The sequence below is a fragment of the Olea europaea genome, chromosome 17 (assembly GCF_002742605.1).
Source record: "Olea europaea var. sylvestris chromosome 17, O_europaea_v1, whole genome shotgun sequence".
Classification (NCBI taxonomy): domain Eukaryota; kingdom Viridiplantae; phylum Streptophyta; class Magnoliopsida; order Lamiales; family Oleaceae; genus Olea; species Olea europaea.
The window spans coordinates 19,025,789-19,052,398 of NC_036253.1; the positions used below are offsets into that span (position 1 = coordinate 19,025,789).

General features: G+C 30.6%; 1 protein-coding gene across 2 annotated transcripts; it reads left to right on the forward strand.

Moving 5' to 3' along the window:
* The first annotated feature begins 12,014 nt into the window (after positions 1-12,014).
* LOC111365349 lies at positions 12,015-21,655 on the forward strand. 2 transcript variants are annotated; one of them, XM_022985828.1, is made up of 6 exons: positions 12,015-12,775; positions 14,054-14,173; positions 14,271-14,324; positions 14,664-14,827; positions 21,025-21,201; positions 21,350-21,655. In XM_022985828.1, the coding sequence occupies exons 1-6, from the start codon at positions 12,344-12,346 to the stop codon at positions 21,561-21,563; spliced, it is 1,161 nt and encodes a 386-aa protein (XP_022841596.1). In that variant the 5' UTR covers positions 12,015-12,343; the 3' UTR covers positions 21,564-21,655. The 2 variants fall into 2 exon arrangements, with proteins under 2 accessions (XP_022841596.1, XP_022841597.1); XM_022985829.1 differs by lacking the exon at positions 14,271-14,324.
* The last annotated feature ends 4,955 nt before the right edge of the window (positions 21,656-26,610 follow it).

Genomic DNA, 26,610 nt, shown 5'->3' on the forward strand with positions numbered 1-26,610 from the left:
TTACATCATTACATTGTTAGACTCGATTTTTCAAATTTAGTTAATTATCTCTCTTGAGCGAAATTAACCCTAATCGATTGGTTTTACCTACTATATCTCTATATTGATAAAAATCCAACCAATTGCATTAAATAACTCAATGGATCACCTAGGGTTTTGGAATATATCTCTATCTCCTAAAACAGCCTAGGGCATTAATTATTTTGGTTAGGAATGCACAACAATTTCTCAATAGTTGCACTAACCACTTAATTCAATCATATATTGACAGCATACATGACGAAAATTTAAGCACAATAATAAATGCACAATAACATAGTAATTAAAGCATTAAATGATGAATATTGACATTAAAGAAATTTAGGTCAAGTTACATTATAAATTCCAACATTAAACACTTAGCCCATAGTAAAATAGAAGCACAAAAAGGAAATAAAGAGAGAATCCATCACAAAATGGAGATAATAGAAAAATACAAGATAGTGGAAGAAGATCGTCCCTTGAATATATTCTTGAAGAAGAAAAATTCTACATGTACATAATTATTGTACATAATGGTGTTCATAATATGATGTGGCAATCATCCGTTCGTTGATGTGCAAGTATGAGATTTGAATTAAAGGCTCGATCTAGTGCCACGTATAATTATGGACACCATTATGTAAACAATTATGTATATATAACACTTTCCCCCTGAAGAAATAAGAGACTGAAATCTTGAATATTCCTTGAAACTTCCAAATTTTGCTAGATATTCTTCCTTCTTCTCTCCTTGAGTGCTTTTCTAAGTGCTCTCCTATGGGTGTTGTCCTAGATATGACCAACAAATCGGTATTTAAATGATCGAAAATTGTCTCAAGTGAAATTGTAGAGGAGATCTCGAAATTTGCGTGAAAAAGGCAAAATTCGGCTAGTCGAAAAGCGGCGCACGCACACCGTTATATGCTTTTGGCCTCGAGAGATCACAAAGAGTCTCCTTCGCGCGTGCCATAGTCAGCCTGTGCGCGAGCGCAGGCTTTCTTTATTTCTTTTTCCAACTTAGTCATTCAATTTAATTGCACACAAAGCCCTCAACTTGGATCATGTACAAATTGGTCTTCAAAATTTGATTTTCATATCACTTTTCCCCTCCAAAATTGTAGCCATAGGTCCCTAAACTTTCAGCACTTGTACACTTTGGTCTCAAAGTCCCTTTTTTTTTTGCATTTTTAGTCCTCTATTCCTTCCTTTAGCTCTTATCTCCTCCAATATGGATTTTGGCTTACAAACATCATAATTACACAATCACGAATAGCAATCCGCTCAATTTATTAATAATTAGCTCGTTAAAGTACCTAATAATCATGTAAAAACACACTTATCAGGCGTCCACGAGATAGGAAGTTGAATGGCGTTGTGTTTCCCTAGTGTAGTTCAAACAGTTTAATGGTTTTTTGAATGGCGTAGTGTTTCCCATTTATATAGGTTGATTTTCCTTATTTTCTTGTCTCAATTATATAGTTTTTTTTTTTTTTATTGAGAATGTTTTGTTTTTATTCGTTTACTAATATACCCTTACTTAATTTGTCTAATTATAACGAATCATTCAATTTCTTTACTACCATCAACAATAATTTGTTACTGGCTGTTGATAATTGAATAAGGGTAAATGAAGAAAGTTTTTGACAAAAACTACTCTTTCAATAACATTAAATAAGATTTCTTAATCCGTGTGAAAAACAAAATTAGTCTATATAAATGGGACAGAAAGAGTAGTTAGGTGGACGTATTGGGTCTATATTTTCTGGGTTTTATTATCTGATAATGTTTTTGATACATCCAAAAAAATCCTATGTACTTGTTAACGCAATGCAATGGCCGTATCTTGCTTTTTGATGCCTCTTCCATATATGTATATATGAATGGAACTTTTGCTACTCTGGCTATTGTCTAATGTAAACCTCCGAGTAAATCTTTTTCAGAAACTGGCAATGCTATGAATTTGTGCGGAGTATTCGATTTTTGAAGTTGGGTGAGTCTTCACATTGCAAAAGTCATACATCAAGGGAATTACAACTACTTTAGATTTAGGAGGTTGCCTCAGTATGTTAGAAGTTTTCATACACTTTATCAAAGACCTCCTTGCATATTAGGTTTTCAGACATGTCTTTGATTGAAAGCTTGATCCAACTTAGGATTATATTCTGGCATATTTGATTGCGGCTCTGTGGGAATTTCAGGTTGACAGCTTGATTATTTTCCTTTTCAAATTCCACCCTACTTTCATTGTAAAATGCTTCAGTTGGCAAAAATTCTGGATGGGAATTCTTTATTTTCTTCACATTCCAGTAAATTATCAGACTTTGAAGTCGCTTCAATTACATAAAAAAACATATATTAAATTTGGAAATACATGGATTTTAGTAACAAATAAATATTACCAATTCATAATCACACACATTATGAACTTGTATGTGTGAATCTGCTTCAGACGAAACAAGACATAAAATACCCAATAATCCCAAAAATTGATTCAAAATGACTACTCAACAGAAAAAGCAAAAGATGAAATCGATTAGATAGATAATGGGGAAGAGAAATCCGTGTATGAATTCCAACATCGATGATGCTACATAGGTTACACATTAAATTTGATTTTTACTTGGGGAAAGAACATTGAATGTAAAGTGTAATGTCGAGATATTTAAAAATCATCAGTTACAAAAATAGAAAATGGATATATTTGTAGAAGGTAGTAGATTTAGTTAACATTTGCTTATTTCGCAGTATTTTAAATATGCGAATAGTAAGCACGTACGTTACACGTCTTATGTATCAGATGAATGATATGCATAATATTTTTTAAGTACTAACAATGTTTTTGAAAGTAGTTGATGTAATTGATATTGCTAAAGAAAAAATTAAAATTGTTAAAAATAATATATATGAATAATATTTTTTTATGAAATTATGTATATAATGTGAAAAGTTAAAAAAAAAAAAATTGAAATGTAATATTTTTATTAGAGTGACATTTCTTTGTATACAATATTTTTTGTCAATGTCCTGCAACTTCTTTTCTTTTTATTTTTTGTTTTGAGCCTTTTACCAAGACTTTTGTTGCTTGCATTGAAAATCCACAAAAAGTGCGAGATATAGTTGTTCATGAGATAATACATGTTTAGAAATTTATATTCCAATAGTAGACATTGTTTGTCCTTGAGTATTGTTAGTGGTAATCACAAGCATAGATGTATTCGAAATTATTTTCTTTTGACTTTGAATGGATAGCCTTCATTATTTGTTGGAGTTAATGTGATACGAAGAAGTAAAACTTATTTACCAACATGTTGTCCAATGTTTATTTTTAAATGGATAATATGTTGTTTAAAATCACGACAAATCATTCTTGTTCAATTGTAAAAGATCATTGGATGTGTATATATTCTTTAAGGGCATCACTGTACGATTTCTTTTCAATATAATTTATGTGGTAGGATATCGACAACAATGTATTTAGGAACTCCTTTTGATAAAATTGACTTGTATTTAGATTCCATACAAAAGATAAAAAATGAGAATCAAATATGAAATGAAATTACAAAAAACAAAAAAGAACATACCTCGAGAATGAAGAACTAAAATTATCAAATTATCAAATATTGAATTGAATTGACAATACGTAGACATGTCAATAAATTATTAAATTCTACCACTTCTACAAATAATTGACATACTTAAATTCATAAAATTGATTTTTTATCATTTCTACTTTATTTTAAATGATAACTTTAAATATATTATAAATCTCTTACTCTAACGTAACAAAGTTCTTATATGATCCGTTTGAAAATAAGTATGTCAAATTTAATGTGAATATTAAAGTGCAAAAATTGATACATAATTTATATTCATTAAATATATCCAAAATCACAAAATATAAAAAGTTAGACCTCATTTAATTTGTCAAAAGTAGTGACACATTTAGTCTCTTTCTTTGGTTTGCTAAATTCAAGTAAATATATTTGATTCATTTCGATTCGATTAGATTCTCTATCATTGGAGACATACAATTCTTTTCAAATAGTCTTGTGAAAGCCAAAAGGGGATGATAATAAAAAATATAAAATAATTGTTAAGAACGTAAAATTAAAAGTAGTTTTCTAAACGTGCTTTGCACATAATATAATATGAAAAAAAGAATTTATAAATTAAAAAAGTTATTAAGTCAAATTTAAGATCTTCATGCTTAAAAATGTTAATAATTTTAATTCTATAAAGGACATAAAACTTTAACTATTTCATTATGCAATTAAATGATTTACTTAACTAATTTTTAACACAATTTATGTCAAAACCAAATATTCCAAAAAAAAAAAAAAAAGGTTGGGAGGCTATGCATTCAAGAGCATTCTTAATAAGTAGTAGTCATAATTTAGTTAAAAAAAATTTAGATTTTTCCTACAAATTAATGGTAACAATACTAAGTGATTGTAAATTACGGAAATGGCTATAATCAATAAGATTAATAGCTCAAAAATTATTAAATATACTTTAAAAATGTGTATCGAATCAAACTTGTAAGCATTCAAAATTCTTAGAATATGATTGCTTGAAATTTGGAAGAATCTAATTTTAGATTTCGATAATTTTCCACTGTTTAAGTGAAAAAAATGCAAATTTCAATAAGCATCAAGTTGCTTTTCAGACTAATTAATAATATTTATATAAATTCCTTGCACGTGAAATGTGGTATTAGAATTTCCGCCTCTTCAAAACTAATATTCATGCACTATACAATTATAACAATAAGGAGAAAAGCATGATCATTAATCAATGAATATCACAAGGATAAAATATACAAAATTCAAGTTGAGCAAACAAAGAAAATTTTTGTATTGAATTAATAACCGGATGCACGCAAATTTCAATTAGAAAATAGAGTATTTGTAGAAAATAAATTCTAAACTAACTATCTAATATCATAAATCTTCACATAATTTACACTATTGAAAAGTTCATCGATCATAAACAAAAATTACAAATAAAAAATCTATGATTGGTTGTTGTGTCCTATAAAAAAGATTGTTCATCGTTTCGATCAAGCGAGATGACATTTGGATTTCCTATCATTGTAAAATTAATATAATTTTGATTAATAAATTGATAATTAGTTACTAATTTTGATTAATAAATTGATAATTAGTTACTAACATGTTACACATCAATAATTGCTTAGAGAAAGTAAGATAGGAAAGAAAATAATTGATAAACACATCTCAACATGTGATCTGTGAGTGATGGATTATGGATGATAAATTCATAATTGAGACTTGAAGAGTGAGGAAGTTCTCATATAGTTTTTCTCATTTATCTCCTTCATTTAGTATAAAACTCTTATCCAAAAATATCAATTTAAAGCAAAATATAAATAAAAAATATATATATTATTGACTATGAAATGTTCTATAATTATGTATTTGATTAATAAAAGATTTAAAGATTGTAATTATGTATTGAATTTATTATTATCAATAGAATTTTTTAGAAATGCAATATTATTTTTAATATGTATTATTATGTTTGAAAAAAGTTTAATTGTGTAAGTAATTTTATTTTTTTAGAAATTCTATTTATTAATATTAATAAATGTACAAATATTATTATTATAATTTCTTTTAATTGTATGTAATAATGTTTTTATTAATTATGTACTAATAATTAGTAATAATTGAAATAAATTGAATATTAGGGTATTGTTCATCATAAATATAAACATGTAAAAGTAAAATGTGAAATCAAATGTTTATCATCTATACATACAAGTTATTGAAAAATTGACTTTTTGTCTCATAGTTTATCAAATTAATGTAAATTAATGGTGATTAAAGAGTTGATGGGTTATTAGAAAACGATTTTTCATCTAATACTTAAAAAATGAATGTTAGTTAGCGAAATTTTTTAATGATTATGTTTTATTTTCAATGGAATCTTTTAGGAATGCAATATTCTTTTAATATGTAGTATTAGGTTTAAAAAATTAAATTGTATGTATAATTTTATTATTTTTATAAATTCTATATATTAATATTAATTGACTTAATAGTCTATTCCATTTCACGTTGATTATACATGTATCGTTATGATTTTTATTTTATTTTTATATAAGTTTTTATTAATCATATAGTGATAATTAGTAATAATAGTGTTTGGTGGATATTAATTGACTTAATTTTAAAAAATAAGTAATATTAATTTTAATGATAATTGAATTTTGTTTAAATAAATTTAATTTTAAGAGTATTATTGACCATAAACATAAAGATGTAAAATTAAAAATATAAGGATAAATGAAGGTATATTGAACCTAGAACAAAATGTAAAGTATAAAATTAGTAATCAAAAGTTTCTTCTCAATTCTAATTTTTAATATATCTTAGATAAAACATGCTATAGTAATTTATGAAATAGTTTTTTATAATATGACAAATATGATTTTTTCCATCTAAACAAACCTTTGTGGTGGCCCATTATGGCAGACAGTGTAACACGGCCTGCATATGGGAATTCATTAACCTTAAAATTCTAATATAAAAGAATAAGGGAAAAATTTATATTTCGGTTGTAAAGTATAGGCAAATTCAAAATTCGGATAATAAGTTTAAATTTTCAAATTTCAAGATCTCGGTTATACAATTAATGGTCACAGTTACATACTTAGAAGCCTTAACTTATTTATTGATCACATACATAATTAATTTGTCACAAATTATTCTTCTATCAAAAAATTTATTTATTGGTCAAATCACAATTTTTATAGGTCGCAACTCACAAATTTTCAAATTAGTCGGTTACAAATTATTTTCAGTAACAAATTACCGATTTTTTAGTTCACAATTAAATAGTTGACCACGGATAAGCATATGGTCACATGCACTAAATATTTCACCTTACCTTCAATTCCAATCCACTACCAATACTTGGTTACAAACACTCTTCATTCTATCCTGACACAAACGTCGATCCACTCCAACAGAAATGCACCGCCACCGTCACCATTTTGCAACCCACCACCAACAACCTGTACCACCATTAATAAAAAAAAAAAAACCACCAACGCCACTACCACCTCACCATCACCACCACCACCACTAAAAACAACCATTTGCATAGTTGAAAACAAGTAACCACCAACAACCAACATCAAAACCATTGCAAAAACTCTGACTAAGCGGATCAAATCGAGAAGAGGAAGAAAATAACACCCCAAAACCCATAGTGCTGGCGCCGAAGTCGGTGGTGCCATAGCTACTGGAAAAGGAAAAATTAACACCTAAAAGCTCCAAATCCCCTAGTATTGACACCGATGTCGTTGATGTTGTAGCAGCAGTTGACGCTGTTGTTCGAACTGCATCGTGACACTTGAAAGCCCAATAACGACTAACCAAAAGGAAGGGTGAATTGGTTATTTAAATATTTTTCGAAATAAGATGTAAATTTAAGCAATTACCAAGTAATCAAAATGTAAACAAAATAACGCAAGTCAAATAAGTAGAAGTGAAAGGAAGGCGAAAACAATGTAATAAACGGGTTCAATCCAAATCACGATCTACGTCCTCTGTTGCCAAGTTCTCTATCATGAGCAATACCTTTTTCACTAAATTTGATTGACTTGTGGCGCAATATAACTCTTACAACGCTTTCAGTAACTTACAAAAAGGAGCACCAATCCTTTTACACCATTGAACTTTTCGGGACCTCAACCGACCCACAATCCAAAAAAAATAAAATGAAATTACAATTAAAAGCTTCTCTCTTAATTAATGACATGAACTTAATTAAAAATCAAGAGAAAGTTAGGTTTAACATTTCAATAACTCACAAAAAATATAGCTCAAGTGTTATATGAAAAACTTTAGTTGAGATATATGATTTTTGTAAAGTTCGATTACTCAAAAAGTTTTTTAAGAAATAAATGATTGGAAACAAGGTGGAAAAGATCAATAAATAACTCTCTTAAATGCTCAATAATGGTTGTTTGAAATGAGGTAGAGAAAGGGATATTTATAGCCATCAAACGGTCAAAAAATATGCCAATCCGGACACGAGATCTGGACGCCTGCTTGGGATCCGAAAGGGTAACTAACCATTTGAAAAACGGTCATAAATTCGATCGTTGGAACTATCCGGAAGTTCGAATGGGCAAATTTTTGCCCCTTCTATTTTTCCTCATTCGTAATGAATTTTCTCTAACGTGCTTGAAGGATATTGTTATTTATTTTGTGTAGATAAGTATTTATGTAGAGATTTAATCACAAAAATTGAATACTTATCTTTTGAAAATGATTTTTATGCAAGTATGGTTTGTTGTGAAAAAGTGTCATGCACAAAAATCGTTTGAGCTATAGTTGATGTGAAACATTGAAGAGTTATACCTTTACATTTGAGTACAAAAATGCATATATCTCTAAGGTCTTCAATCTTTTCTTCCAATTCAATGTTTGAGGAGACTCGATTTTCATTTCCATGTTTGTCAATCTTCAATCTTGCTTATGCATTCATCATTTGGCGCCAAAGGTTGTTCGTCCATGTGCATGATTCTTGATCTCGATTCTCGTGTTTTCATTCTTCAATAATTACTAACAACACTTAAATTTAATTTATTAAAATTAAGCGCAATTTGTTTGTGATAATCAAAACGAGAAGTCAACCATTAGGTCAACAACATTGTCGTTTGCAGTAGCATGACGGTGAACATTAGCACCATCGATTCCAGCAGCATCGATTAGTGCAGTTGCTTCATCATCGATCGTCAGAGTTTGAATGGGTCACCAGCGTTCAAAGAGAGAGAAGGGAGAGCTGTAAAGGGAAGGAAAGGAAAATAATTAGGGTTTGGGTGGATAGAGGTAGGTAGGATATATAGATTAATTTAATTGAAAAGTACTTTTAGTATAATATTAAAAAGAAAACACTTTCAAAATTGATTTTTGAATTGTGCATTTAAAAATTCTGGGTAGATGTAATTTCAACAAAGAATAATCCTATGGAATACTAATGGTGCTTAGTACCGGGGCGGATCCAGAGAAAATTTTAAGACGGGCTAATACGCCAAAAAAAATCACAAATAAAAATATTTTTTTTATTATGAATTGGGTTGTAGCACAGCCCAGTCTCCCTAGATCCGCCAATGTTAGCATCGATCTATGTGGTACTCACATAGATTGGTTGCTATATGGCATGCTGTGAAACATAAAATCATACAAAGAACAAATAATACTTAAGGGTTAGTTTCACATGACTTTTGAAAAGTCAAAAATGATTTTTGAGATTCAAAAATTATTTTGAAACTTTTGACTAATTTAATGAAAGTCTTTCTAATTAAATGAGCTTTTAGAGGAAGTTAGTCAAATTTGGCTTCCTCTAAGCTCCTATTTGATTTCCTTCCATTTCATTTAACTTATTTCTCATATTCATTTTTAACAACATATTTATACAATAAAATATTTTACAGTTAAATCAAAATCTTTTGCTTATTTTTAAATCACACATGTTTTTAAAAAAATACTATTCAAAACTATGTTTTTTAAATTTTAAGACCACCGAACAGGGGCTAAAAGCACTATCAGAATATGAAATTCTTTTGAAAATTAGTTTTCAAACAAAAATTAAGTAGCTTTCACCCGAAGTTTCATTTCAGGAAGCAAAAACAAAAGTAAAAGTCATATCAAAGAGACCCTAAGTATATCATAGCACTGTTCAAGCATCTCTAACCTAAGAAATGGAATAAATATTTGGCAAACATGATTTATCCATTATGAGAGAAATCCATGTTGGAAAAAATCCAACGACGGGGCCACACATATATATATTAAAATGTGTGGTGCTACTTTAAGACTTAGTCAATAAAGTAATTCATTAAAGTCAATTTTTGGACTAATGGGCATTAAATGTCATGAGAATAAAGTGCAAAGACCGGAAGAGGTTAATTTAAATTGATGAATGGCCAATTTGAAATAATATAAAATTGATAATTGTATAATGCAGTTATTTATCATGGGGTCATGGTCCCCAATTATACGCGATTTCATTTTCTCTGCATCCCCATCAATAAAGAAGAATATTCTAAGGAATTACGTATCAATTGAAAGATCATAACCCATTCAAAACACTCACATCTATGGATCAAGGTACGCTTCTGCTTCTAATCTTCTCTTCGACTTCAACATGGAGGATTTTTGTACTTTTGTGAAAGGATTTGGCAAAAGTTTTTGTTTCTTTTCAATAAAATGGTTTTTTGTATTCCTATATTTTATCAGACTTATCATTAAATATCATTATGTTGCCACATAAACTAGTGCTAAATACGTGTTATATAGCATTGTTCTTCCAACAATGAGGCCACGTTGATGACAATCTTTCTTCGGCCAAATAATTTTATATAATTTTTGTCCTTTCATATTATCTTTCAAAATATTTGTAAGAGAGATTACTGACATATTTTTCAATAAACGAAACCTGCATTGATGTTTGTTTTCTATAACACATTTTTCAATAAGCCAATCTTATGCTTATATTGATTTAATTATTGGATTATACAAATTATATTTTTCTCTTCCTTTCATATGCTTTGGAGAGTGGATTGAAATTTATATTGATGTAAAAGAGGAATGGTAGTAGCAATTGCTTCCGGATAGCTCAAGGAGGATTCCACGGAGTTGTCTTTACCAATTACAACATTTGAAATATTTACTTGCTTGGTGACACTGGAGATGTCTAGAGTTTGTTATTGTCGAAAATCTACAATTTGGTTAGGTATGATTACAAATTCAACGGGTCCATGAGTTCTATAGTGATTGACCATACCCTTTATATTGGACACTCAAGATTTAGGGCGAGGATGGGGTGGGGCCATTGCCCTGAGATAGGATGTGACAGATACAGGAAACATGGTCCTCATCCCTATTACCAGCCCCGCCACAACAATCTAGACCCCTGTCCTCGTTCTCATACTCGTCCCCATCCCATGTATTCAATTAGATAGAGAATTCATGCCCTTCCCATCCCCATCCCCATCCCCGTTCCTATTACTCGCTCCATTTAAAGCTTATTTCAAAATCTAAGTTTTGTATCATTCAAAAAAAAAAAAAAAGAATTATTATTTTTTCTAGAGGAATTATCAATTTTCTACAATTTCATAAAAGTATCGATTTTCACCACCTAAAACAATTATAAAATAAATAAACGGGGTGTAAAACTGGGCAGGAGATTTGCTCGTCCCGCCCTGCCCCCACCTTAAGCAATTATAGGGGCAGGGTAAGAGACAAAAATATTTGATGGAGTGTGGGATGTGAATGATAGACTTGACTCAATCCCGACTCATTCAATTGTCATCCCTAGTTCTTGTCGAGTCCAGTAGTGTGGATTGATTTATTTTCTTAAGTGACTGATGATCCAAGAGGATGGATTTTAGTTTAAACATTATTTCTCAATAGCTCTAAAATTTGAAGTTTCGACTGTTAAAAATTTTAAAGCTCAACAAGACTGTGAAAGGTATAGTGAGCAGTGAAAAAAACTTTTTTGACCCCAAAACAAGTGGAATCATGCTACACGTACAGATAGGTTTGACATAATTTGTTTATTGGTGGACATAAGGCAGAATTTCACTCAAAAAAAAAAAAAAAAAAAAAGGCCCAATAGGTGCTGACAACGGGGAATTGTTCAAACAAGTTATATGTACATGAAATTTAGTCCAACAATTTGACAAATTGCTAATTGACACGTGCCCTTGTTTGACCCTTCATTAAATTAAAATTTAATTTTCTCCCTACTTATCAATCATATATTCTTTAATAAAGTAATATTACATGTAAATTAAAAAAATTTCATTCATTTTTAACTACATATTCTACAAAAAAAAAAATATTATTTCTTTCATTATAATTTTAAATAATGGAACTAACAGGGGCTTGATTATTAAAATAATAATAATAATAAATTAAACCGGCCAATTTAAAGTTGTCACCTCAACCAAAAAATCTGGCATTTCATCAAGGGTCGATGCAAACAACCAAAAAAACAGTAGTTGGTCAGCAAGCCGCGGAGGCACGTGGCTATCCCGTGGGCCGCCTGGCCTCTTCAACCGGAATGATTCAATTCCACACAGGTGACAGTGCACAATGTGTGTTCATAGAGTGAGAGAAGGAGAGCCAGAGTTTGCGAATTTTCAGTTCATAGTATTAGGGATTTTGGATCTGCTGATAATGAAGTGATGAACATATATCCAATTCCGTTGAAACAATAGGTCTGTATAATTGCATCTTATACATCAATATTTGCATTGATATAGGTCTTTTTTTGGGTACAAATGGCTCTTTGCTTGTACTCTGCTTGCCTTCCATTGCCTCAGCACCCAGTAAATGTAAATTTCAGCTGTCTTTCTAATGGATTGGGTTTAATAAACCGTAGTATTAGTAGTAGTAGAAGAAGAAGAAGAAGCATTATTTCTCCCTCCCGCATTTTAAGGTCCCAGATTCTGCCTTCTGCGCGACCAGAGACAATTGGGTCGCGGGTATTTGTAGTTTCGGACTTGCACACAGATTACATTGAGAACATGACCTGGGTGAGGTCATTGTCGAGCAATATATACAAGAAAGATGTTCTTATTGTTGCAGGAGATGTGGCCGAGACTTGCTCGAATTTCGTTCTCACTATGTCCCTTTTGAGAGAAAGGTTTCAGCATGTGTTCTTTGTTCCTGGTAACCATGATCTTTGGCTTCGCAGGGAGAAACACAATTATGTAATCATCATTAGCTTTCGATTTTAATATGTGTAACTACTATTACTGTATCATGAATGCTCTGTGTTTGTTGGCTCAATTTTGGTGATACAAGATTTCGTTTTCAAAATGAACTGCACAAAGAATTAATAATGTTGGGATAAAAATCTTCAGGGGTTTAGTCTTACTGTCCACAGAAGTGAAATTTCTCATTTCAAGCATTTTCTTGTTGAAACACTGATACATGTTGAGATTCATTTCCAAATTGTGCTATATACTTCTGCATATGCGTCTCGTGGAAACCATATGTAGAAGCTTCAACAGTTGTTTCCCTTTCCTGTGGAATAAATATATATGCACATTTCAACTTGCACGGACATAATATCCATGCCGCATAATTTCGTTTTGTACTCTTTTTTGTCTAAAAGTATTGGTTACAAATTACAATGTAGATGAACATTTGCATGGGATTCTTGCTTTATTTTGGAACTGACAATAGCAAGGTTTAAATTCTATGGTATATGCCACAGTTCGAATCAAATAATTTCTGCACATTCTTTCAAGAAGCAGAATCATAAAAACTGTATATAGCTCAGGGTTTATCAAAATACCAGGTTAATTAAGTTCACTGTTAGATCCTTGACTCAGTTCCTTAATCATGTGGAAAACTAATAGTTTCAGTTTTGGGCGATCTGGATTGAGAGAAACAATAGGATATTTGAAGAAATAGAGCAAGAATCATTTGAGTTATGGGACATATCTACGTTTTTCTCATCGTTACGGCTTTCAATGATAAAAATACTATGTTCCACGTGACAAAATATTGTTATTTTTACTATACCACTATTTGTAGGCACGTGATACTAATTTCTACTTGATGCTTTTTTATCAGCTCTTTTTTTTTGTTCCCACATTGTTCTAGGGCTATAAGCTACACTTCTCTCTTGGTAACCTCGGAAAGAAAGGATATATTTAGGGTTGAACACTTTTTGGCATTTGCAATTTTTTCTTCTACAAAAGTTCTGACTCTTGAGGTGTTCGTCCACACTTGACAGCAATTTCAGTCTCATAAGTTTGAGTTTCTGTTAAGCCCCTTCTTACTCTATGTTTTGCAAAGTCTTCAATTCAGACAAAGCCAAGGTCATGCTCCCTTGTTTGTTGAAGTTATATATTCTCTGATTATAATTTGTGTCAGATTTAGAACTTTCACCCTTTAAAGTCACCAAAAATTTTAGCTATCTTAGTTTGTAAAGCCTGTAGGAACACTTCTAACTAATGTTTTGCTGTCTCCATATTCAGTTTGATTCTCTTTATAAGCTGGATAAATTACTGGATGCTTGTGAAAGACTTGGAGTAGAAACTAAACCCAGCATAGTTGATGGTTTGGGAATTATCCCATTATACTCTTGGTACCACGAGGTAGATTGTTTAAAACTTTGGATGCTATTCTCACATGCTATTTGCATTTCCAGTCTTTATATCTAATTCTGTTGTCAATAACCTGGCTTACTTCCAGAGCTTTGATGAGGAAAGGGACATAACTGGAATTAGAATCCCGTCCTTGGAGATGGTGATTCACTTTCTTTCTCCTAGTAAGCGTTTTTAAATATATACATTAGTGAGATCCCTAGTTTTCTATTACTCTGCAAATACAGATATAAGCTTTTTTTATGTATCGACATGTTGCATGTAACCCTGTTCTGAATTGGTGGCAAATTTTCTTACTCTACCATGTTTCTGCACCCTGATCAAACAGTATAATTGAATCCCTTATCAATCCGTCAAAGTATACTGGCTAAAAGCTTGATGGAATATTAGAATTTTCTGTTCATATATTTAACTAGTTACATTATTGTTCCTTTCTTTTCCAAATACTAGGAGCTAAACATTATGGTTTGTTACTGTTCAGGCATGTAAGGACTTCCATGTGTGCAGATGGCCCGACGGACTTGAAAATGGAGAATCATCTCTTGCTTTGTATTTTGATTCTATGAATGACAAGAATTGGAACACAGTAAAAGATATCCAGAGGAGATGTAGCCATACAGTGTCTTTTTCCCATTTCATTCCTAGGTCAGTGAATTACTTTGCCTGAACTTAGAATTATCAACCATCATTTAGTACATTAGTGATGCGTGCATTGCTCGACTTAAATGCGTGCTATCCTTACAAATTGCATTCATCAAAATTGGTATTTAAGATAAGTGTTCAGGCAATGCCAGCCTGGCATTTACATTTTCCCAGAGTATTAATTGCAGTATTTTATTGTTGTTATCTATAGGCTCAACTTACAGCTCTTTTAAAATTCAGTGACGAAACATTAACGTTGTAAGATGCATCTTCTCTTCAAAATATCTCACAAGAATACTAGAAATTGATAACAGTGCTGATATTGTTTTCCCCATTTCTACAGCAGACTCATCCTTTGTATGATTTTGATAAAAATGTACAGAAGTTAAACCCTGTACAAATATTGGAATGAAAAAAAAGGGGGGGGGGGGGGGTAAAAAGTAAAAAATGGGCCCCCTAAAATTCTGGGCCTGAGGCAGAGGCCTCTTGGGCTTCCCATCAGGTCCGGCTCTGAATTCAACTAGAAGATGATTTTTTTTTTTTTTTGAGTATGAGAGTGCATGTTAGTGTGGAAAATGATGATGAAGTTAGAAGTACTCGTTGACACTATAACACATCTGGGGGGGGTTAAACAGAAATAAAGAGAAGAAAAAGATTACAAGGGGTAGGTCCGGTAGGATGCAATAGTTCATGTTGATAAGAAGCTATATTAGCTTTGAAAGAGATATTCATGTTGTTGATCTAAAATGCAATATGCAGAGCAACTCATATTCAGATTAACTTTTATCTCTTTTGCTAAATTTGTAAGTACTGGTTTCATGCAAAATTAAACTTTGGGTAAAAACATTGGATATCCACTTTTAGATAATTTCTATCCCCTTAGTGTGTTTGGGACACCGTACACTACACTGTATTATGGTGGATAGTGGAGTGTTAGTATTGGAGTGGAGAGTGTAATGAGGATAATATTGGGGTGTGTCTTATGATGTTGGATTGGAGTGTATTATTGCCAGTGTTCTAAAATGCTCGCGCGTATGTATTATCATCAGTTTCCAAAATGCTTGTGCATATGCTTGGGTGTTTTTGAAACGTCAAGCATATGGATATGCACGTGATAATTAGATCAATCCATTTCATTGACTGCATATGCGCGCTTAAATGCCAAAATGCATATGCATTTGTGATAAAAATTCTGTCCAAATTAGCCTAGCTAAGTCTTGCCGATTTTTATAACTTTAAAAAGCAAATTGAACCCAACAAACATCAAATTAGCCCAAATCACCAAAGCCCATAAATTATATATAGTAATTTGTAAGGTTTGGACGTTTAGAAAAATCAAAAATAATTTTTTTTCATAAAGTTGCAAACTATCTACGTCGAGCCCTCCTTCTTCGGTCTTTCTCTAGTTGCATTATTGAGATCTTCATCAAGTTGTGTAAACTTGAAGATGCATTTTTCATTTTTGTATTGCTTACCTTATCATAACTTTGAAGGTCCTTTTTATCCTATGATTTTTAATTTAAAAGTATTTATCAAATTTGTCCATCTTTTGGTTATAATGATTTTGAAGTTTTAGTTTTTTATCAAATTTATTCTTCAATTTACTAGGAACTAATGGGGCAAAATGATTCCATCATGGCACTAATTCTATTTCTGAAGATAGCCGAAAAAATTTCGTGGATGTTGGAGGGGAAACTGCAATTGTTGAAGATATTAGTAAACTTAATGATATGAGATGCACATTATGTGATAAAGTTACGAAGGCTGGGATTAATATGTATAAAGTGCACATAGCGGGCATTACAGTAATGGGTGTGAAACCGTAATCCTAAAGCAAGTCAAGAGCAAAAGGTGAAGTGTCTTGAAGCACTTGAAGACATTAAGTCTAAGAAGTGAGAGAAGATATTGAATAATGCTAAGTTGAGAGAAGATATAGTTGTGCCTTTGTCTACACGCGAGGAAGAAACTTTTATCATAGAAGGAGGGAGGAAAAGGCCTATTCATACAAGTCCCATGGATAATTTTTCAAGGCCAATTAAGTTTTATGATGCTTCTATGACTGCAAGTAAGAAAATAACAAACAAAATATCAATGATGCAATTGCTAAGAAAAGGTCACTAGAATCTAGAAATTCATCAATATTTGGCTGATGGGCATATGAAGTCGGAGTTCCTTTTAATGCTATTAACAATGATAATTTTACAAATTTTGTTGAAGCTCTTGGTCAATATGATCCAAGTTACACCCCTCCTTCACAATACCAAGAAGAGGAACCATCTAGGTGCTACAAAAATGAACAATCTAATTTATGTTCAATTTAATGCGAGGTTGATGAACAAAAATATGAGGAAGGATAAATTTGATACTTTACTAGCAAGTGATGCTAGTAGTGTATAATCTTGGATTGTTGATGGTTGTAATGATGAGGAGGTTGAAAATGATATCTTACCATTTACAAGAGGTAATAGAAATTTTCGAGTTGAAATAATGGAGTCTGATGAAAATGATTTGCATAACGGAAGATAACCGATACAGAGCTTGACAAGATATAGGATTTTTTAAGCCAGTGTTCGATGTCTAATCTAATTGTAGGAATTAATTACCAAGTAATTATAGTATTTATGATTTGAGCAATATATTTTTTTTAAAAAAATTGAAGAATATGTATAAAGTCCAAAGAATTCATTATTTTATTTATTTATTAGTTTTGAATATTTAAAATTGGAAAATGCATAAATATGTTTATGCTTCACATAGGTACGCATATGTTTGTAATGCTTGATGCTCAATCTAAACACGTTGCCACACATTACGCATTTTAGAAACTGTATTGTTGTTATTATATTGTGTTTGGGGGCTACACCATATTAGAAGAATAAATAAGTATTTGAGAATAAAAAAATTATAACAATAATAATTAATGCAATTTCATATAAAATAAATATGACTATTTACTAATAAATATTGAATAATATAAATCTATTAAATTTGTAATGCAATCAAAGTAATCCAAGGTGAAACTTGAACTAATTAATTAGAGCTTCTAACGGAATTATCAATATGGTCCTAATTATTCAGACATTATCCTACGCCCTTTAGCAAAGGCATTTGGTGTTCATATTAGTAATACGTAAGCACAAAATGGTCCTAATGAGTTTTATTTTGTATTCAGAAAAGAGAGAGAGGGAAAGGGAAAGTTCATAGACAATGCTATCTGTACAAACAAACAGAACCAAATCTCAACTTTCCTGATCCTAATTGATTAGAAAACAAAATTTATGCCCGAAAAGATTAGAAAAACAAAACTACACAAAAACAGATAATGTAATTGAAGACCAAATAGTAATTAAAATGATAGCCTATGGTGACAGAAAAAAATGAAAAAACTCGACACCATAGATCTAATCTAACTCATAAAAGAGGTAATGATAGGTAAACCTTTGTTAATGATACTGCGACCCCCTTCCCCCCTCATCACCACAACGCATGTACGGAAACAGAGAACATAATAGTGTATTTTTGATTGGCTGTGTTAAGATCCTGATCAAAACTATCGAAAGAGAATTGTAAATGAGACTAAATAGAAATATATTGATGGAATGCTGAATTACAGAAAATAGAAAATGTCTACAGCCTTTCGAGAGGGCTGATATTCTCTCCTACTGATGATTTTTCTCACTTAAGATATGCCTTCCTCTATTCTCTCGTCCAGCATTTATAAGTGCACTAAAACAGAATTTGGTTACAATACTGGCCCTCTTTACAGAATTCAGTTGCTGTCATCATTCCACCCTTTATTCTTGGATCTTCTAGAATACGTGTACTTAATTGGTGGCCTATCAGGCTGATATACAAAAAAATCAAGCGATGACCACCTTAAGAAAGTTCACCGAGAATATCTTAAGTTATGATGTCGAATTAAAAGAAAGTATCATTGGTTCTCGAAAAACTGTTTTGTTAATGAGATAGTTTGGCGATATATTGAGTGAAGAGATGGAAGCATTGGTGCGGTGATGAAAGACTGTTGCAAGAAGTTGAGTGACGATTGCAAAAGACGTAAGAGAAATTTTTTTGATGAGATATCTGTAATTAGGATTGTGCAAGGTTTTTCACAATTTAATAGAATCCGCACTAGACCCAAGTGCCCCCTGTCTGATTACATTTATCAGGTTGGTCTTGGTAGGAAAAGTTGCTGGATTAATTTGATCTGGGTACCGTCTAACCAAAATCATATTGTATATATTTATCTGTATCCTGTCCTATATGATGCACCAAACGCACCCTTATAGGTTACAATTGTGTTCAAGATACTGGATCTGTTATAAAGTCAAACGTCATCATTTTGTTAAGACCAAAAACCTAAATTATGATATTAGTTGCCGTTTCCCCAATTCGTTTGTTTTTTAAACAATGATAAAACGTATTCAAATGTGAACAATCAGAGAGAGAGAGAGAGACTGTGCCCGAGGTTTTGCTCAGCAATAGGAAATGCATTATTTTAGTTCAAACATTTCCGATTTGTTTAAGTATTGATATTTTGAAAAGACATTATTGTTGAAGACAAAGAAGTCAATAATCTTTTTTGCCTTGTAATAACTTGATCATCTAGATGAGGTTGTCAACATGGTATACTAACATGTATTAAGTTCAAATCTTGCTTTCAACTATTTATGGAAATTGTACATGTTGATGTCTTTTACAAAAAAAAAAAAACGAATATAACCATCTAAGAAGCACGGATACTTGTAAACTCATTACGTATTGTATACGATACTATCGAAGTTTGGATACTCTCTAATATCCTTTGATACGTATTGGATACATTTTTTTTATTATTTTTATATTTTTTGATTTTTTAATACATACCGAATACATATTTTTTAATTATTTTTTATATGTATCCAATACCTTAAGACACGTGAAGTAGAATGTTATGATGTGTTTGATTCTATCATTAATTGGTAGTGGCAACTTCATGATTCGCATGCATCTTTGCTTCAAAACATTGCTTTGACGTTTCTTGTGCAACCTTCTCATCTTGTGCACAAAGAAATTGGAGTATGTTCTCTTTGGTGCGTTCTATGAGAAGGAATAAAATAACTTCACAACGAGCTGAACAATTAATTTTCATTCATAGTATTTTGCATCTTTTATCAAAAATTAGATCTCTATCTAAAAGGAGAATCCATAATGTGGGACATTGTCAGAAACTCATTTGATACTCTTGAAAGTATTTGACTGTTTGAGGTTGTTAACCCATCATTAGATGATGAAGAGCTAGGGAGTTATTTTTAATGATAATGAAGAAATTGATATTAATGATGTTGAAGAAAATGAAGTTGGGACAATTAATGATTAAGATAAAATGTTTTAGTATTTTATTTTATTTTTATTATTGTTCTTCGATTTTAATTTTTTTTTTTATATTAATTTTTAAAGTCATATCAGCATACCTGTATCATATTGTATTCGAATTACGTATCCATTTCCATGCTTTTTAGCTAACCGGTACGATAGGGAGTGTGTTAAAGGCTTTAATGAATTTATTTTCATCCTCTAATAGCTTGGTTGTTCAACAAGGACTTACAGATGTATATCTGTAAATTATCAAGCTCTGCATTTCATGTACATTTTCTATGTATTCAATTCAGACAGTAACTGCTAATCTGTTGACTGAAAGGTTTTGTACGCATGCCCAGATGTCATGCATGATATCTTGGTGTTTTACTACTTATTTCCTGTGCAATTGCTGATATATTTTTCTGTCCTGTATGATTATCATATTTTACTAGAAGAAAACTTTCGCTAGTTTGTTATTGGGAACAAATCTTAGTATGTTGTTGTCATGTTGAAAAAGTTGCTTGATCTGATCTAGAAAACGTAAAGCCAAAAACTTGGTGGACATTGGGTAAGTTGTATGTGCTTGAGAAACAATATCATCTCTTACAGGAACCCACCCTTGTCTGGAATTGGTTCTTGATCCCTTATAACGTTCCAATACTGGCATTTATATCGCAATACTTAAAAACTCCATTTGAATAGAATGCTTACAGTTTGAATTTGATGTTTTACAACTCTTGTCATATTGCATTAACACGTATAGCATACTGTTTTTAATGGAGTGTTGTGAAACATATCTAGAATATTATAATGAATTATTGCCAGTTATCTGATAGGCTCTTATAAACTCTTCCATGCAGGCTAGAGCTATGCCCAGAAAAGAGAATGCTTTTCTATCCAAACCTTCCAAAAATCATTGGCTCTAATTTCCTTGAAACCCGAATAAGATCTATACATGGAGATGTTGGGAATGCATCAGCATGTCATGTGTTTGGTCATACTCATTTTTGTTGGGATACCACGCTTGATGGTATCAGGTACTTTTATTTCCACAAACTCAAGTTTAGTGATCATTTCTTGCTAATTGTTGCATGAGTAATGTTGTCTATTTGCATTGGCCCCTAGCTCGAGCTATGGCCTCTGCAAAGAATAAAAGTCGTTAAGCTAAGAGGAAAATTAATGCAGGTATGTGCAGGCGCCCTTAGCTTATCCAAGGGAACGTAAAAGGAGAATGAATGGAGGCGATGATTGGCTGCCATTTTGCATTTACGCTGATGGATGTTTTGCAGAGAAACTTTCTCCATGCTATTGGTCTGATTATTATGCCGTAAATCCCAGAACACCAAACTGCACTGAACTTGCCCCTTGGGTCGCCAGGTTCTACGCTAAAACCTTATGATATATAGCCTGATCATCTATTCTTACTCTCATTCTGTACTTGGATGAAAAAAGAATATTGTAGATCTTGTTTCATTGGCAACATTTTTTATATCCTAGTCTTTTATAGTAGAACAAAACAGCTTAAACCTGATTTACAGTATAAACCAGACCGAATACCCATAATCAGCGCATTCCATCCTCCTCCTCCGGCTGCCACCAAAAACCCAGTCGGCCTCTGCAAATGGAATTCATTGAAAACATTAGGTACAACCTATCACACATTAATACAATAAGATTGCGTTTGGTGCACTGGATCCATAAAAAAATTAGAACATGTTTCGGTGTACCCACTATATTTTGTGGCTTAAAAAAAAAATGTAAATCAAAGAAAATTACAAAAATAATAATCTAAAACTTTTTAATGTATAAATTAATTTTACTTTTGTAGATTTTTTTGATTAAAAAATCAACAATTATAATTGCAATCAATTTGTTTTAAAATTTCTTTTTCAATAAATACCAATGTGACTTCATTCAATCTTCTTCTTTTTTTCTTTCTTTTTATTTTTATTTTTTATTGACATTGTTGATCAAATGCAGGATTTTATTAACTCTAATTTCGAGAAGTTCCTTTCGAAAGGGGCAACTGTAATTGGTACAGTTAATAATATTCCATAAACAACTCACATATTATGAAAAATCCATTTTTATATAGTATAAAACTTAAATCACCTATTTGATGTCTTTTGGCAAACAGTTTTTAACAAAAATAACTTGTGATCATTAATGTTTGAATCCCTTTCATGCTTTAAAAATTAAAAAATAAATATAAAAAATTAAAAAAAATTAAAAATTGAAAATTCAAGCTTATCACGTCAACATTTCAAACATTATAATATGCAGTTTGCTATTTTGTTTTTTTTAATTCGGATAGAAATCTAAAGTACTTTCATATTTTTTAAATTGTTCAACTTAGGTTGAAGAAAGAGTTTAATCAACTATATATAAGAACAAAAAAAATTAAAAGATTCTTTAGTATAATGATTTTTAAGAAGTTTTCTTTATTATTTATAAATAAAATATATATAATAAAAATTTTTGGGACCCTAGTAACGTGGAGATTTAAGCAATTGCCTATCCCACTGTAGTCAAGGCCGACACAAGTGATTACTACCAATGAGATGCTTACAAAGTCGTTCTCTGTACATCTCATCTCTAGGTAGTTGATATCATATAAATATAAGTTATTTGTGCTATGTGTCGATGAGTTTGTATAGAATCAAGAACGAAATTACGTACGAAGTGCAATGGTGGAGTCTCGCCAGCGAAAACGAATATGAAAGTGAAAAGTTTCTCGGACAAGATGGCTGTGATGGAGTTATATATGTATTACACACATACAGAAGCAGAATTGAGAAATGTGGGATGAATGAGAGTGCAATGACATCCAGGCTAAAAATGAGAGATTGAATGCTGCAATTATGACATGGTGGTGTATAAGTTGGCTATTCTTCATTAACCAACGGTGCTTGGGCCGATCTTGATAGTTTGGGAGCTCTACACCAATTTCAAATACGTGAAATTACATAAATAATAAAAAATAACAATTTTTGTTTAATAAAAATGTTTAAAGTTATAATAATAATAATAATAATAATAATAATAATAATAATAATAATTTAGAACTTTCAAATGTCTATATTAAATTTATTTTTCTAGAATTTTTTGATAAAAAAAAAAATCAATTACTATACTATTACAATCAATCTGTTTTGGAACTTTTTCGTTGCCATCATGATCAATTCATTCAACATTTGTGATATTGTTGACCATAAGTAGGATTTTATCAACTTCAACTTTGATAATGTCATTTTGACAGATGCGACTGTTATCTAATACATCAATAATATTCCATAAGCAATTTGCACATCAAGGAAAAATGGGACTAGCTTATCAATCTTGAGTTAATTTGACAATTCTAGGTCCATTAAAAATTCTAAAATTTCAAATTTCGAGAGTTTGAACTCAAAATACCCTATTAGAGCGAGAATGTTTAATTGCTCTTATTAATGAAAAGGAAAGAGGAATATTGAATACTCCTAAACTTATATTCAACAATCAAGGAACAAGAAAAAGGAAAGGAAATCATAAAATGAGGAGAGTTGGGGTTGTCAATTTCAAATTTTAATTGACTCCATAAAATTTTGGTATCCTCAATGATTCATAAATTTTAAGTATTTCATTATTTGGAAGGATTCGAATAGATTTTAATGGATTTCCAGGCCATATTAAAGTCAAATTTTTTTATACTATTGATAAAAATAAAATATTAGTTTATAATTGGGTTGTTATAAAAGATGGCTATCAACTTTCTCTATACATGTAGTCCTACACAAATGATAAAGTTGAAATGCATATAATAATATAATAATAATAATAATAATAATAATAATAATAAATATAGGAGTCCAAGGAGAAACGAAGAAGAGGAAATTCGAAGTCCTGGGAAGTAATTCCAGGTCAAGGGAAAAGGAGAAGGAATTCTCTGAGTCCCAAAATTCCAAGGAGATTAAAGTCTTCTCTAAAAATAAGTTCAAATTTCAAATTTAAAGTTTAGTCCAATGTCCGAAGTCGAAGTTTTAAGCAAAGTTATCAACAAATGAAAGTCAAAGTAAAGCATTGAAATTCAAGATTCAAACCATGTGGCCCCTTAACGTCTTCGATACCCAGATTGTTAATCATAGAATTTTGCAATTTTGTAGTAACAAGATGATTAACCCGCTTTATATTTCATAAAATTTCAATTTGTAATAATTTTTTTTAATTTTAATACACAAAATTTGTTGTACACTTATATATAATTGTGTCAAAATTTTATAGATACAATGCAATCATGTTGAAATCCATGAAGTTTATGAGAATTCAAATTTAAATAAATTTATTAAAATCCGAGTTTATCTTCTTCTTTTTTTAGATTTAAATGTCCAAAAATTGCAATAAGTTTCTATTTGATGTGAATTTTTTATAATAGGATTTTGTGAAAATTAATTTTTTATTGAGCGTGTCATTAAAAAAAAAATAGGAAAAAAAAAAGCTTTGGGTGACGTACAAAATTATTTTATTGAAATATGTAATTGAAAATGAGTTTGAAGGAAAGTGAGTTTCAAAAAATCTGAAGTCAAAAAATGGACTAAATTAGGTGTCAAGATGAATTAAATAGAATTGATATATTTTTTAAGGTATTCAAAAAAATGTTTTAAAATTTTGCCAAACATGCAATTTTATTTATTTTTTTTTTATTTTTTTAAATGGAACAATGACAAGGTTTGGCAAAGTGCCAAAACACCAAAGTTATCTTAACTCTACTTTTGATGTTTTTCTTTTATGTTACCCTTTTTTGGTGATGTGAAAAAGTTAATGCAAAAGCCCTCTTTTATTGGTGTTGGACAGGTAGGTTATTGGCTTGTTTGATTTTTATTGAAAAATATATTTTGAAATAGTAAATTGGTGGAGAATATGTGGTTAAGAAATTAGACAGGGTTTTGAATTTATGTATAATATTATTTTATTGAAAAATATATGGTTGAAAAGAAGAGAGAAAAATGTATTTTAAAAATAATGTAAATCAAACAAGGGTTGGGGAGTAGATATTAAAATAGTGATTTATTTTTTATTTTTGAAAAATGTGTTATTAAAAAATAGAGAAAATTTTTGGATTTATGTGTAAAATTATTTTATTGAAAATGAACTTTAGAAAAAATGAGTTTTGGAGGGAGAAAAATGCTTAAACATCGGTTAGATCGAGTCGACAGTTTATCAACACGCTAGGGTTCTAATTCAAGCAAGAGTCCAAACTGGATGAGTATCGAAAACTCCATTATTTTGAATAGTAAGAAAGAGTTTTCAAAATTATAAATGATATTCATGTAACCATCTATAATTTATCGAGCTTTTATATCAGATGAGTTAACATAGTAAATAAGCGTCCCGAGTTCAAATTTCACTCACCTTCATGTAAAGGAACATTTTAGCGATGTGTAACACCAGTTTAAATAATGACGACGTCACTATTATATTATTCAATAAACACTAAAGTATATCAATATTTGGACAATAGGTACTATCATTTAGAGCATTTCTAATGATGATTTAAAATTGGGTGTAAATTAGTATTTTCAAAATTACCTTTACATCATCATTTACATTTCAATGGTTCTAAATTTAAATTTTACTTCAATGAGAAAATCTAAATCCACTTTTTATCTCATGTGAATATAAAAAAAAAAAAAAAAAAAAAAATGAAAATTTACCTTTTTTTTAAATTTTTTTGGGAAAAAAAAAAATAAAATCTTTTTTTTTTTTTTATCAATGACACAATAAAGATAGTAACCTAAAAAGAATATATATATATATATATATATATTCAATAAACACTAAAGTATATCAATATTTGGACAATAGGTACTATCATTTAGAGCATTTCTAATGATGATTTAAAATTGGGTGTAAATTAGTATTTTCAAAATTACCTTTACATCATCATTTACATTTCAATGGTTCTAAATTTAAATTTTACTTCAATGAGAAAATCTAAATCCACTTTTTATCTCATGTGAATATAAAAAAAAAAAAAAAAAAAAAAATGTAAATTTACCTCTTTTTTACATGTTCTATGGGAAAATACAACATACATCTCATATATATCTCCGTTGAAAAGGTTTTCATCACTTTATAGATCTAATTTATTATTTGATAACTCAGGTGTCCAAATCATGCTTGACTAATTCTGAAGAGTGACGATTTTCCTCTCTAGTTTGTCATCCAAATAAATTCGGAGGCGGTCACAACTTATATATATTTAGGTCGACTATTCGGGATGCGATTCTCTTCCCTGTAGACTTCCCTTTACGACGTGCGGATAGGACCCCGGAGGTTTATAAATCTAAATTTTTATCTTATACGAGGATGCTCTTAGGATTACGTCAGGAATTACCAATGTTAAATGGCATTACTCATAAATGATGCTCGTCGTTTTTTTAAATAGCTTAAATTTTTAATCGGGCATT

What these genes read in the sequence shown, in the direction of transcription:
- LOC111365349 (XM_022985828.1), top strand. Translation starts at nt 12,344, where the DNA reads ATGGCTCTTTGCTTGTACTCTGCTTGCCTTCCATTGCCTCAGCACCCA. An exon ending in GAATCCCGTCCTTGGAGATG is followed by an intron (nt 14,325 to 14,663) that starts GTGATTCACTTT and finishes GTTACTGTTCAG; the next exon opens with GCATGTAAGGACTTCCATGT. An exon ending in TTTTCCCATTTCATTCCTAG is followed by an intron (nt 14,828 to 21,024) that starts GTCAGTGAATTA and finishes TCTTCCATGCAG; the next exon opens with GCTAGAGCTATGCCCAGAAA.